Source organism: Panthera tigris, chromosome A2, assembly GCF_018350195.1.
Source record: "Panthera tigris isolate Pti1 chromosome A2, P.tigris_Pti1_mat1.1, whole genome shotgun sequence".
NCBI classification, from domain to species: domain Eukaryota; kingdom Metazoa; phylum Chordata; class Mammalia; order Carnivora; family Felidae; genus Panthera; species Panthera tigris.
In genome coordinates this window covers 90,523,891-90,537,437 of record NC_056661.1, presented here as the reverse complement: position 1 = coordinate 90,537,437, position 13,547 = coordinate 90,523,891, and the positions used below count along the sequence as shown (strand labels likewise).

Here is a 13,547-nt window from a genome sequence, read left to right as displayed (position 1 = left end):
CTCTTCTCTAGGGAGCGTCCCCTGGGCTCTGTGCCCCCAGCACCAGACCTGAGGACGCCTAAGTGGGAGGCGGGTCTGGAGCTTTCCCCGGCCCCTCGGTCGCCCTATGATTGTTGAGGGTCCAGAAACAACCCCCCCGCGGGGGTGTAAACAGAAAACTGAGCACCGAGAGAGTATGACAGTCACTTTGGGGGGGCTTAGGTGCCCTGCCAGGCGAGCCTCTCCGAGCACCGAGCAACGGGAGCCCCAGGCTGGTCGCCGGCTTATCGGCAGCAGAAGGCGCGGTGGGGCTGGGGCTGGGGCTGGGGCTCGCCCGGGTGGGCGGGGGCCGCGCCGAGCGCCCCCCCCCCGCCCCCCCCCCCCCGGCGACGAGGGAGGCACTCAGCGCCCCTCGCCCGCGCCTGGCCTGCTGAGGGAGCCGGGATGGGGGTGGGGGGGCGGCGGCGTTCTGCTCCCGCGGGTAGGGGGCCTGGCCCCGGCGGCGGCGGGAGGCGTCGCTGGGGCGCGGCCCGCGTAGGGGGCGGAGGCGAAGGTCCCGCGAGCAAAGTCCAGGCTCCGCGGCCGCAGCGCCCCACGCGCCCCGCGGCTCGGACAGAAAGAGCTCGAGGTTGGAGGTGAGTCAGGCCCCGGCGCTCAGGCCTGCGGCGGGAAACGCCGGCGGCCGTGCGCGTGAGACCCGGACAGCGGGGTCTCCGCCCGGCGCCCCTTGGCCCCGCGACCCTGCGCCCGGCTCATACGCCTCGGTTGCGAGCCGTGAGGAGCTGGGCCGGTGCCCTTGGACCTGAGGCTGTTGGTTTCTCCCCAGGTTGACATGGATGTTGAGGCGGGAAGGAACGGAAGCGTCCGGTGCCCCGGGAGAGAGGAGGACGACTTTGAACTGAGCAGTAGCAGGTACCTCGCCAGCGCGCCAATCGGCAGGGCCCAATTCGGCCTTGGAAAGGGGAGAAAGTCTGTTGATGCCTTTGTTTTGGAGGCTTCTCTGGAGGGTGTCTTCTAAGATTCCGACTTTCCTGAAGGAGTGGCACAGAAGCTCCTTTTGAACAGGCTTAGGAAGAAGAGAAGGCTAGCTTCAAAAGTGCCTCTTCCCCACTTTGTGCGGTGTGATTCGATGAGTATCTGTGTTGTGTAACACTCCTTGCATCATAGAACTCAAAACTTTTATAAGTAACTTTCCTAAACATCTTCTGATTCTTCGTGCTTATAGAGCATGAGATATCTGCTGATGATGGCTGTGCTTTTTGAACAAGAGTAGTGAAGCAAACAAAACAAAACAAAAACAATAGCCATAACCACAACAAAAGCCCTCCTCTCCCTGTTAATTCCTCTTCCTCCTTGGGTTATCTCCTCCTTCTGCCCCCAGCACCTCCTTGTTCGTATTTCTGCCTTTGGGGCAGTGAGGTGAGGAAGGGGTCCTTGAGCAGACTCATTCTTGGGTAAACTGAGCTTCCAGATCAATGTTTGTTCAGATGCAAAGGAGAAACCTCAGGGCTTCATTTGCTTGCTCCTCTTTCTCCGTGACTGGCTGTTTGGTACTCTGGGGCCCTTGTTAAAAGAGCATTTCACAGGCTTAGTAGGGGTAGAAGCGACCAGTCAGTCAATGGTGTGTTGTCTTTGTTTCCTCTTTCAGTGTGGGAATAGTGAATCATTTTCGCCTTTAGCCTCAAATAGTTTCTGAGGCTGTTATGGGAGTTCATGCCAGGCCACCCAAAACTAATTGACCTGTGCCATCAAGTAATCACCCAGAGGGACAAATTTATCAGGTTCTGTAGTGAGTCCTCAAGCTGCAAGGGGCCTGATTATCCAAATGAAAATACCCTATCTGATGTTTAAACTAAAGAATTATTTTAGTCTGTTAACATCTTCATGCAGTGATATTGCTCCACTCCTTCTAAGTACTGTGGTATTCATTCATAGAAAATTTAGTTTGCCAAATAGAATTAGGAACCAGATGGATGGTATTATTTCTATAGGAAAAAAAAATGTGGTTTTCATAAGCTGGCAATTTAGGCCGGGATTGACTGTGAATCCATAAATAGATGGCATTTTTATGAAGGCTATATTTATGTATTGCACCCGCTGAACATTTGATGAGTGTACAAAGGAGCTATCACTGCAAAAGACGCAGTAATCCCCCAGAACCCACAGGAGGTCTCAGAAGTGAAGTTCGCAGCCTTGTATTGCAAACATGAGAAAACAGTTCAGAAGAGAAATAGAGAAAGTTAATATTAGTTAAGACTGTAAGATGGTGAAAGTAAATGTTGAGACTAATTTTTATTTAAAAAAGCAGACCAGGGGCGCCTGGGTGGCTCAGACGGTTGAGCGTCCGACTTTGGCTCAGGTCACGATCTCATGGTCTGTGAGCTCGAGCCCCGCATCAGGCTCTGTGCTGACAGCTCAGAGCCTGCAGCCTGCTTCGGAATCTGTCTCCCTCTCTCTCTACCCCTACCCCATTCATGCTCTGTCTCTCTCTGTCAAAAATAAATAAACCATTAAAAAACAATTAAAAATAAAAAAAGTGAAAAAGCAGACCAAAGCTTATTCGTTCAAAGAAAGTCAAGCACACATTAGTTATTTAGGGCAAGTGGCAAGTTAGTCATATGATAGTTCCAGTCATGCTGCTATATTGCCTATGGCACCTTCTTCAGAATATATTTAGTGTCAGATGTCTGTCTTTTGATTTTAATATATGTTCCAAATAATTTGGGATCAAGTCTTCTGAGCAAAACTTTATCACCTACCTAAACTAAACAGTTAACAAATTAAGCTAAATAAGTGCATTTAGGGGCGCCTGGGTGGCTCAGTCGGTTGGGCGTCTGACTTCGGCTCAGGTCACGATCTCATGGTCCGTGACTTCGAGCCCCGTGTCAGGCTCTGGGCTGATGGCTCAGAGCCTGGAGCCTGCTTTCAATTCTGTGTCTCCCTCTCTCTCTGCCCCTCCCCCGTTCATGCTCTGTCTCTCTCTGTCTCAAAAGAAATAAATGTTAAAAAAAAAATTTAAATAAGTGCATTCAGGTAAAAAAAAAAAAAATCTCTACCCCCATGGAGTTTACATTATTATATGGACGACAGACATAATAATACTTGTGCAAACTAAATAAGCTACAGCAAATGTTAGAAGATAATAAATGCTATGGAAAATATTAATCAAGGCTAAGGAAATTGGGAGTGCACAGAAAAAGTCGGTTGCAATTTTTAATAGGGTGGTTAAGATAGGTGTTATTGGGAAGGCAGTATTTGAGGAAAGACTTGAAAGACACGAGAAGAGAGAGCTATATGGATGTGTGAGGGGACAGCCTTCCCGGCAGAGGGAACTGACAATATAAAGACCTACTACAGGACCATGTTTGGTATGTTCACAGAACAATGACAGCAAAGAGGCCAGGGTGGCTTGAAGCAGGGCAAACAGGAGTAGGGAAAATATGGTCAGAGAGGTAACAAGGAAACAGATCATATAGGAATCAAAATCTCATGTAAGAATTTTGGCTTTTACTCTGAGATAAATGGAAACCATTATAGGCTTTTGAGCAAAAGAGTAGCATATGACTTGAGTTTGTAAATGATTAGTGTGGATTCTGTCTTGAGGGTAGTCTGAAGTTGGTATAATTGAAAGTAGAGAGACTAAGCAGGAGTTTTCCTGGGCCATTGGGATAGTAGTAAAAGTGGTGAGTAGTGGTTGAATTCTAGATTTATTTTGAAAGTAGAACCAACAAGATGTCCTGACATCACTCCTTACAGTCTTTCAGAAGAGTAGACTTTACTATTTTTAGATCAGTACATATTTTAAGCAACAGAAGAATTTAATTATTTGGCAGATATTAACCTCTGTGTTTCCTTTCTGTGTGTGGCCTCTGCAAGGCAGGTGGCCATTTCTCATTAATCCAGATATCCTCGTAGTACCTTGGACAGTTACCTTTGCACTTGATTGCCTTGCAGTGTTTGTTAAACTGGATAATGATGACAATGTGTGGATATCACTGTTTTATATTTGAAAATATTAGAATATTTGAATGTGATAATGACTCAAGTTTATAGTCAATTGACTGTAAAACATTTGGTAACAGATTTAAATTCAAACAATTATATTTTTTTACAGCAACCCAGACATGAAAAAAAAGGAGAGCGTGAACTTGATTGGACCACTAACCTTGGTAAGCTGTGAAATATTAAGTATGAATAATTCTTGTCTTCATTCAGATTTGGTGTCTTGAATCAGTAGTTATGGAGTCAGTAGTTTAAGATTGTCTTAGGTTGGCTTCTTACAATCAACAGATCACATTCTCAACATAGATGATAAAAGAGGTAGGGATAGGCTGGCTATGAAACAGAGAAGAGCCACGACTTGTGTTCATAGCACCTCACAAACTCACCAATTTCTAGAAAATGCATCTATGTATCTGTTTCACACACACTTACACACCCACCACTGCCACCACACACACCCACCAAATTTTGGTTAAATAAGATTGCATATATGGGGCGCCTGGGTGGCTCAGTCTGTTAAGCGTCTGACTTCGGCTCAGGTCATGATCTCACGGTCCGTGGGTTCGAGCCCCGCGTCGGGCTCTGTGCTGACAGCTCAGAGCCTGGAGCCTGTTTCAGATTCTGTGTCTCCCTCTTTCTCTGACCCTCCCCTGTTCATGCTCTGTCTCTGTCTCAAAAATAAATAAATGTTAAAAAAAAATTTTTAAAAAAAGATTGCATATGAAGAAAGTGATTGTTAACTACAGAAATTTAGAAATAATTAAGAAATCTCTGTTTACATTTGGCTTCCCAGAAAATTGATTAAATGTGGAGTAATTATTAGAGATTCTGATTATGTTTAACACAATTCTCAGTGCTTTTCTGCTGGTACAAGGCAAGCCAGTATATTTTTGGAAGAAGTCTAATCAGTTTTTCATTTGTAATATGTCTCAGAGAGGTGGCCCAAGGAAGTGTTTGCCTGCCTTGAGTAAATATGATGGGTTTCAAACTATGACAGCCATTATTCCATAGCAAAGAAGTTGGTATTAAGTGGCATGTCAGCTCAAATCTCCAATTTAGTAAGTAAATGAATGAAAAGACACCAAAACGTCTTCAGTCCCAAATGTTGTTGCACATTTCTCATGTCACCGCAAAGTCCCATTCTCCTCACCCTGATTCTTGTAATATTTTTGTTTAAAGGTGTCCGTTTTTTTTTTTTAATTCAGTGCTTTAGAGAATAAGTTGTTTGTAAAACTAAGTCTAGTTTTAATGCACATGTTTTAAATCTGCCTCCTACAGGAAGTAAAACACCACAAATCTTGAGGTAGAAATTTAGAACATTTAATTTGACCTTAAAAGTTAAAATTTAGACTGAGTTGAAATATAATCTTTTCTGCCTCTGAATACATATTTATCCTGAAAGAGGTTCAGGACAACTGTTAGACGTTGGAAAAAACTGTTTCTAACAAGAATTAGCAATTAATTGTTTTGTTGAAAATCACTTAAAACAAATCTAAGTTTACTTAGGATGTTGTTGTGAAATTCTTATAATTTTAAATTTAAGCTTAGAGACAATGAAATTTTATTTAAGTAGTGTGAAAAGTATTTAAAATGATCCTCAATTTCATATAAATGTTCACTAAAGAGAACATTACATGACAGCCCAATCCTGTACTTATAACTGGCCAGGAGACCCAAGTGCTGTATCTCCATTCCCTGGGAGTCATTAAAATGAACCTTAGGGACATTAGTCCCCATTGTTGCAATTTTAGGGAAACTTTGCCATTTGCTCTTAACTTTACCTGCTCCCTTTGTTCTTTGCCAAGTTCCCCCTGGCACTGAACCTTTGACTCTTTCGGTACTCTTGCTTGCCCTGCGTGTTTGATGTTGGAATTTGGCCTCCCCATACTGAACTTCTGGAACTCTGTGAGAACAGTTTGCACACCCCTCCTCCCCACCAAGTGTGTCTGACCTCACATTGCCCTGGCCTGTTGACCCTGTCTGACTCTGCGTCAGCTCTCCAAGACCCCACTCTGCCAAGCCTGACTCATCACTCATTCTCCTGATGACTGTGCCTCATCCCCAAAAGGGGGTGGGGTGATGGAAATGGGTAGAGAGAACAGATGAAGGTGGTTGAAGGGAGATGCAAGGGATGGAGGGGAAGGTAGAGCAATGGAAATATAAGAGAAGAAGGATGTAACCTAGAAGGCAGAGAAAGAAAGAAGAAAACAGAGAGAGCCATAGAGCAGTCAATCAAAAATGGGAAGAAAAAGTGAGATTAGAGCTAAAAAGACAGTAAGGACAAAGTCTTTGGAGTATTAGGACATTGATTGGCTGGTTAGTTCTTGAGTGTTGTGCATGTCACTGTGACAACTGGTATCACCCTTCTAAGTGATAGTACTAAGTACACTATGCATTGATAGTCCTAAGTCCAGGAGGGTTGGTGTGGTCCACCAAGTCTTTTATACCTCTTTCTAATAACATGTCCCACACTGCGCACTTCAGGACTTCTACTCATGGGGTTATCTGAGCACTCCCTGCAGCTTGCTAGGCACCTTGCTATTCTAGGCCTAAATACCCCCCACTTCATCTGTCCTCCCCAGTTCTTCAGCGAATTCTCCCTTATCCTTCCAGATTCTACCGTGAGCATCATCTCTTTAAGCAAGACTTCTCCAAATTACACATATAGGCACTCCATAATGTTTGTTTCACTTCACTTCTGAGCTCCCTTTTAAAAGCTAACAAACTTCTTAAAGGAAACTTATCCATAAAACTTAGGGTGTCTGTTTCCTCCTTCTTTGTAATTCTCCCTCTGAAATATTTTGAATGTTGTTTTAAAGGATGTGATGTGTGTGTGCATGTGTGTGTTCTTAATGTTTACTCCTAGCTGTTTTTAACTCACTACCTAAGGAGCTTTGGAAGATCAAACAATATTTCTTCTTTTTTAATTGTTTTTAATGTTTACTCATTTTTGAAAGGGCGAGAGGGGCAGAGAGAGAGGGAGACACAGAATCTGAAGCAGCTCTAGGCTCTGAGCTGTCAGCACAAAATCAGATTGATTAACAAATAAATTAAAACAAATAAATAAAAAAGCAATTAAGCAAAATCAGATTGATTCCTTCACAGTATACAAAATAAGTAGAATCATAAAATTAATCTGTCAATAATTTGGATTGAAATCTTTCATCTTCCTTACTACATTTATCTGCAACTATTATAAAAGTACTGACTATTATATTATATATATATTATATTATATTATATTATATTATATTATATTATATTATATATATATTATAATATATATATTATATTATAAAGTACAACTATTATAAAAGTACTTTTATAACTATTATAAAAGTACTGACCTTAAATAAAAACCCAAAGAACATATAGTTGTGGAGAAAGAGAGATTCTTTTCTATGAGGTAGTATTTTATTCCCCCATCCCCCCTTTTTTTTTATTTTTTAGTTTCGATATTCTGACTGGCAGGATAAGTTATTGATGTCCCTGGGCACTGTCATGGCCATAGCTCATGGATCAGGTCTCCCCCTCATGATGATAGTATTTGGACAAATGACTGACAAATTTGTTGATACTGCCGGAAATTTCTCCTTTCCAGGTAAGCATTTCTCTATTTTTTTAAAAACATACATTGTACTCTAACTGGATGAAAGATTGGAAGTTGATTTTGCTGTTCCTCATCTACTTGTTTAATGGTTTGGATTCCTGGGTGACTCTAGATATCACTGATAGAGTTATAAAATTCTCAGAAAATTCCTCAAATATTTAAGTTTCAACAAATAGGTGTATGTTTGACTTTTCTGTTTGACTTTTAATACAGAATAGGGAAATATACAGAAAGCTTTGCATCTCAATAAAGCAGGGCAGTCCCTTTACTTGAAGGCTGTAGAACTATAACAGAGTATGTCCCTCCCTTTAGTGATTACTGACAGAATTCAAAATACCTCAGTTAGCATGGGATTACTTCTTAGCTATACTCGGCTTGTAGCTCTGTTTCTGGTTTTATTTTTCTTTTTTCTCCCTCCACCCTTTCTGTTAAAATTATACCATTTTATGTCTCTAATTTTTGGATCAACCAGGTTGACTGAACCTTGATATAACACTTCATTAAAGAGTGAATGGTTTCAATATGAGAATGATGTATTTTGAAACTCAGGCAGAGGAGTATTAATTACTGAAGAGCCAAAGGGGTCCCATAAGTTAATGTCATCTGTAAGAGGGACTTGGGCAACAGCTCTGGATTCCGGTTCCAATGGACAGAGTTATTTTCATAGTGGCCAGATTCAACACAGAAAGAAAGATTTCTGTCCTTTCTACCAAGCCTGATGGCTCAGTTCCGGGATCCCAAGAGACCCTGTGGGCGCTAGGCTGGATAACACTGAGTGAAACTTTATCGGTACACAGGTGGTGGAGTATAAGGAAAAAAAAAATGATAAAGGAAAGGCAGCTTAACATAGCAAAGATACCTGAGAAAAAGTGGACTCTATCATTTAGATCAGCAAGAGTTTTCAGTGTTTACTGATTCAGGACTACGTATTTGGTTAGCAGTGTAGAGCTTAAGTGTAATTACCTAAGAGAATATGATTGCTTAATTCATACAATGAGATCTGTTTACGTAAATATCAGTATCTTTTAGAAATCTGGCAAAAGTGTCTTTTGAATAATTAAAGTTCCTAAAAAAAAAAAAAAGCACACTTTATTTTTGCTCAAATACCGTTGTCTCTGAGAAGAACCTCTATCATAAAATAACAATGATAATGGTAATCTTTTATTGTATTTATTATATGCTAGGTCCTATTTCACTTAACCTTTACAAGAACAATCCTTCACAGTAGGTAATATTATACTCTGTAACATATGAGGAAACTGAGGCTTGGAGAGGATAAATCACTTGTCCAAAATTACATAGCTGGTGGGGGTTAGGACAGATTCAAACCCAGACCTTTCTGCCATCCAAACAATGCTCAGGACCCAACTATACTCCCAATGTAAAAATGTGGGTTTTCTTATAAAAGCAAAAATGGGTTTGGGAAAGTTTTAAATGGATTACTTTGTTTGACCAGTGACCGAAACTTTAACACAAATATTGTAAAGGTAAAATTGGAGCAAGATAGGATAGTTTAAAAAGTCTTTAAGGAAATGAGGAGTAAGAATTTTCTATTTGTTGTCCTTTTACTTCTTAGAAGATCTATAGGTCTATTATGTGTTTCTATATATGGCAGGATGATGCCCAGATTTGGACACATCAATCAAAGCTGGTTTCAACTCAGGGTTAAAAAATTAGATTAATGGATGAATGGATAAACAAAATATTATATATATATATATATATATACATATATATATACATATATATATATATATATATATATATATATATATAATGGAATATTATTCAGTCATAAAAAGGAAAGCAATCCTGACATGTGTTACACCATGGATAAACCTTGAGGATATTGTGCTAAGTGAAATAAGCCAGTCCCAAAAAAGACAAATACTGAATGACTCCATTTATATGAAGTAGTCAAATTCCTATAAACAGAAAGTAGAATAGTGGCTGCTGGGGGCTGGGGAAAGGGGGAAATAGGGAGTTGCTGTCTGATGAGCATAGAGTTTCAGTTTTGCAAGATGAAACGTTCTGGAGATTGTGCAACAGTGTGAATATACTTAACACTACTGAGTCATGTGAATATACTTAACGCTACTAAATTGTACACTTAGAAATGGTTAAGGTGGTAAGTTTTGTTATGTATTTTATCTCAATTAAACATTTTTTAAAATGAGCTTAAAATAATGCATCACACTTAGCACAGATGAGTTAGTGTTTGGTCCAATTTTAATAGTCCTGTTTTTGGTTTTACTGACACCAGAATAATTCCACAACTTTCTTATTTGGAACAGTTTGTTTGTTTATTACTTGTTTCTAATTATGCAACCAGATTGCTTTGAGCTGGGCATGGCAGATAGTGCCATGTGCTGGGCCCAGTGCCAAATTCAAGGTCTCTCTGGGAAATGACACAAGCAAGTCACTTACAAAGCTGTGATTGCGGGGTTGGTAAACTCCCCAGAGTTGCCAACGTAGTTTCTGTAGCCACCAAATGAAATGACCCTTGGTCTTCTATAGCCACATTTGTCATCAGGCCTATAGGCTATCTTGGATGATTTGCAGTAGGAAGCCCCTCACATGTTATTAATGTCCACTCTTCAGTAGTTTGTGAATATAGTATTCGCATACCTCTTTGGAGAAAATGAAATCTGTAAATTTCATACTCAGTCTAAATCCAGAGAGTTCCCTGGTATGTTGGGAGTTGTAGAGTTCAGCAGAAATCATGGAGATTGAGACAAGATCAGGTACTTAGCTGTACTTAGCCTTAGCTGAGCTCTCTTGCTCATCTCATAGAGATGATATTTATTTAAAGTCTATTCCTTAGAATTGTTGGATTCTTGGACAGCTGGACTTAATGGGAGCCAATAAGAAGGGAATGTTGGAAGAAAAAAAGGTTTAAATTACAAGGTTTGACAGTGAATAATTGTGAACAGAGTCCATCCTGTCAACAGAATAAACCTAGTTGGTGACAAGGTTTGTTCCCTCACAATGATTCAGTTGTGCAGAAAGGTGCACATTCTGTGTCCAAAACGTTAAGGACAGAGTCATAGGAGACATTTTTATGCAGAGTATCAGGAACTTTATCTATGTTATGTCAAGTCTATGTGACTGTAATGAGCTGGAAATTTTTGTAGAGAAATCAATATACCCCGCACACCTTTGCGTTGCTACATGGTTAAGAGGAAAAGGCATTTTGGAGACCCGTTACCTTACCTAACTGCACATACTGCCTAAGTGGTCTGGATAAACATTAGCTATTTGTTTTGTGCTGAATATTTCCATAAGATAAGAGAAGTTCTAGGCAGAATGGAGGAAGGCAGACATTGATTTGAGACTTAAACATGACAGTCAGGACTCTGTAATATCTCCCCTGTAATCCTTAAGATGTACAGTTATTTAAGCCCTTTACTTACCAGCTGTATGACCTTGTGCAAGTTACTTAACCTCTGTAATTCTTATTGTTCTCATCTTTGAAAGGTAATCATAAACTTACTGATAGAATTAAATGAGACCATTTATATAAAGCATCTGGAACATAGTAAATGATCAATAAATATTGGGGGAAAGTAGCTGTCAAAACTTGGAAATGAAACAACCACTCTAATATTCTGTTTCTTCATCCATAAAAAAAGATTTTATGGGAGCTCTCTGAAAGGAATAGGCAACTTCAAGAATTCCCCGTTTCCTTGTTCTGGGAGGCATTCAGGCAGACCGGAGTGGGAGTTACCCATCTTCGTGATGTAGAATCAAGTGGGGAGGGGCTCTTGGGTGGCTTAATTGGTTAAGTGTCTCACTTTGGCTCTGGTCATGATCTCGTGGATGGTGAGTTTAAGCCCTACATTGGTCTGTCTGCTGTCAGCACAGAGCCTGCTTCATATCCTCTGTCCCCCTCTCTCTCTGCACTTCCCTCTCAAAAATAATTTTGTTTTAAAAAGAATCAGGTGGGGCGGGGGGCGCCTGAGTGGCTCAGTCGGTTAAGGGTCTGACCTCGGCTTAGGTCATGGTCTCACGGTTGTGAGTTCAAGCCCTGTGTCGGGCTCTGTGCTGACAACTCAGAGCCTGGAGCCTGCTTCAGATTCTGTCTCTCCCTCTCTCTCTGTCCTTCTCCTGCTTGTGCTTTCTCTCTCTCTCTCTCAAAAATAAACATTTAAAAAGATATATCTTGAAAAGAATCAAGTGGGGGTACTTCTTAGAAATGTGATGCTCTAGACTCAACCAGAGGTTCTGATTTAACTATTCTTGCATGGAGCCTGGTCAACTCTATTTTTTTTAAGCTCCACATGTGAGTCTAACAGGCAGATGGCATTGAGAACCCCCAACAACAACTTGGAGATTATTTATGAGACTAGGGTAGAGTAGGTAACATCTGAGAAGACCAGACCTAGGCCCTTTCTAGATCTAGAATCCCATTAGATTTCCAGATCTAGAGTCCTATGACTTTTTGGGGAACACATCAGCACACATCTGCCTTACCTTAGTCCTTAGGCAGCGGAAACTCTCCTAGGAGCTCCTTGGGTTACTAACCCAGACCTAGGTTGCCATTCTCAGCTTCGACTCTGAGAACAGAGCATTTGAATGCCCATAGATTCTTATTTCCTAAGAGGGAGGATCGGTCTGAGTTATAATATCCTCACTGGGAGAATTTAAACATTTGAGGTAAACACTGGAGAAGAGTAAAATTCATTTAAATTTTACCTGATATCTTAAGTTCTGGGGGAGAAACTAGCCCTATACACATATATGTGGTATTTTCCCAAGGTTTGAACAATGATTTCCACCAATACCCAGCTTTAGGTAGCTTGTCTGCCTCTAATTCCAAATACAGTTCCAATTTGGCATCCCAACGCTGCCGTATTTAAGAACCCAGGGAGGAGGTGCCTGGGTGACTCAGTTGGTTAAGCGTCTGACTTTGGCTTAGGTCATGATGTCATGGTTTGTGGGTTTGAGCTCCATGTTGGACTCTCTGTTGACAGCTCGGAGCCTAGAACCTGCAATGGGCTCTGTGTCTCCCTCTCTCTGCCCCTCTCCAGCTCCTGCTCTGTGTGTGTGTCTCTCTGTCTCAAAAATAAACATTTTAAAAATTAAAAAAAAAAAAAAAGAAGAACCCAGGGAGGAAATGAGCACACACAACTGAACTGATTAGAACAGAAGTAAAATAGGGTATGATTCCTTAAGGATCTGATAGCTTAAAAAAAGCAGATTAAAAAGCAGAAACACTTCCCTGTGAACATCAGTAGAAGTTGCAATATTGAGGGAGAAATTATGCCACAGTCAGGCCCACGTGCCTGGTTATTGATCCTGACTGGTAATTGATTCTGACAGTAGTTTAAGTTTTAAATACATTTCAATCTTAGCCCTCTTTGGAAGAAGCTAAGGAAGATACACTGCATGCAGAAAACATGAATATTGGATTATTTCCATGTGTTAAAGGAACAAAGACTAGTTCTCTCCTAGAGTCCTGGTAAATGGGAAATACCCTGGTATATTTTGTCCACAACACCGTGGTGACATTTTGTCCTATTATTTTGTGAGTGCAGTGGACATGGGCTGTTTCCTTTTTATTTTTTCACTTAGTGGGTTTTTTTTAAATGTGTATTTGTTTTTGAGAAAGAGAGAGAGAGAGAGAGAGAGAGCAGGGGAGGGGCAGAGGGAGAAGGAGAGAGAGAAAATCCCAAGAAGGCTCTGCTTTGTCAGCACAGAGCCTGATGTGGGACTTGATCCCATGAACTGTGAGATCATGACCTGAGCCACAACCAAGAGTCAGGTGCTTAACCAGCTGAGCCACCCAGGTGCCCCTTCCACTTTGTGTTTTTTGAAAAGTGAAAATAAGTCCTTACCACATGAAACAATCAGTGTAGTATAAACTTAGGAACTATATGTATAGCGCTAGGACTCTCAGCCTCCTTAGTGGCTGTGTGACTTTGGATAAGTGACTTTGTCTGTGTCTCAATTTCCT

The 13,547-nt window shown here is 41.1% G+C and overlaps 1 protein-coding gene across 2 annotated transcripts in view; it reads left to right on the top strand.

Annotated features, from left to right (window-relative positions):
* Nucleotides 1-13,547, top strand: part of ABCB1 (ATP binding cassette subfamily B member 1) — a 208,364-nt gene that overhangs the window by 132,360 nt on the left and 62,457 nt on the right. The window contains exons 1-3 of one of the 2 annotated variants that reach the window (XM_015535129.2): nt 812-891; nt 4,094-4,148; nt 7,432-7,582. The exons of the other annotated variant lie outside the window; for it this stretch is intronic. Of the exons in view, the coding sequence (XP_015390615.2) occupies nt 812-891; nt 4,094-4,148; nt 7,432-7,582 (286 nt within the window). Of the gene's footprint in view, nt 1-811; nt 892-4,093; nt 4,149-7,431; nt 7,583-13,547 lie in introns of those variants that run through there. 2 annotated transcript variants of the gene reach the window in all.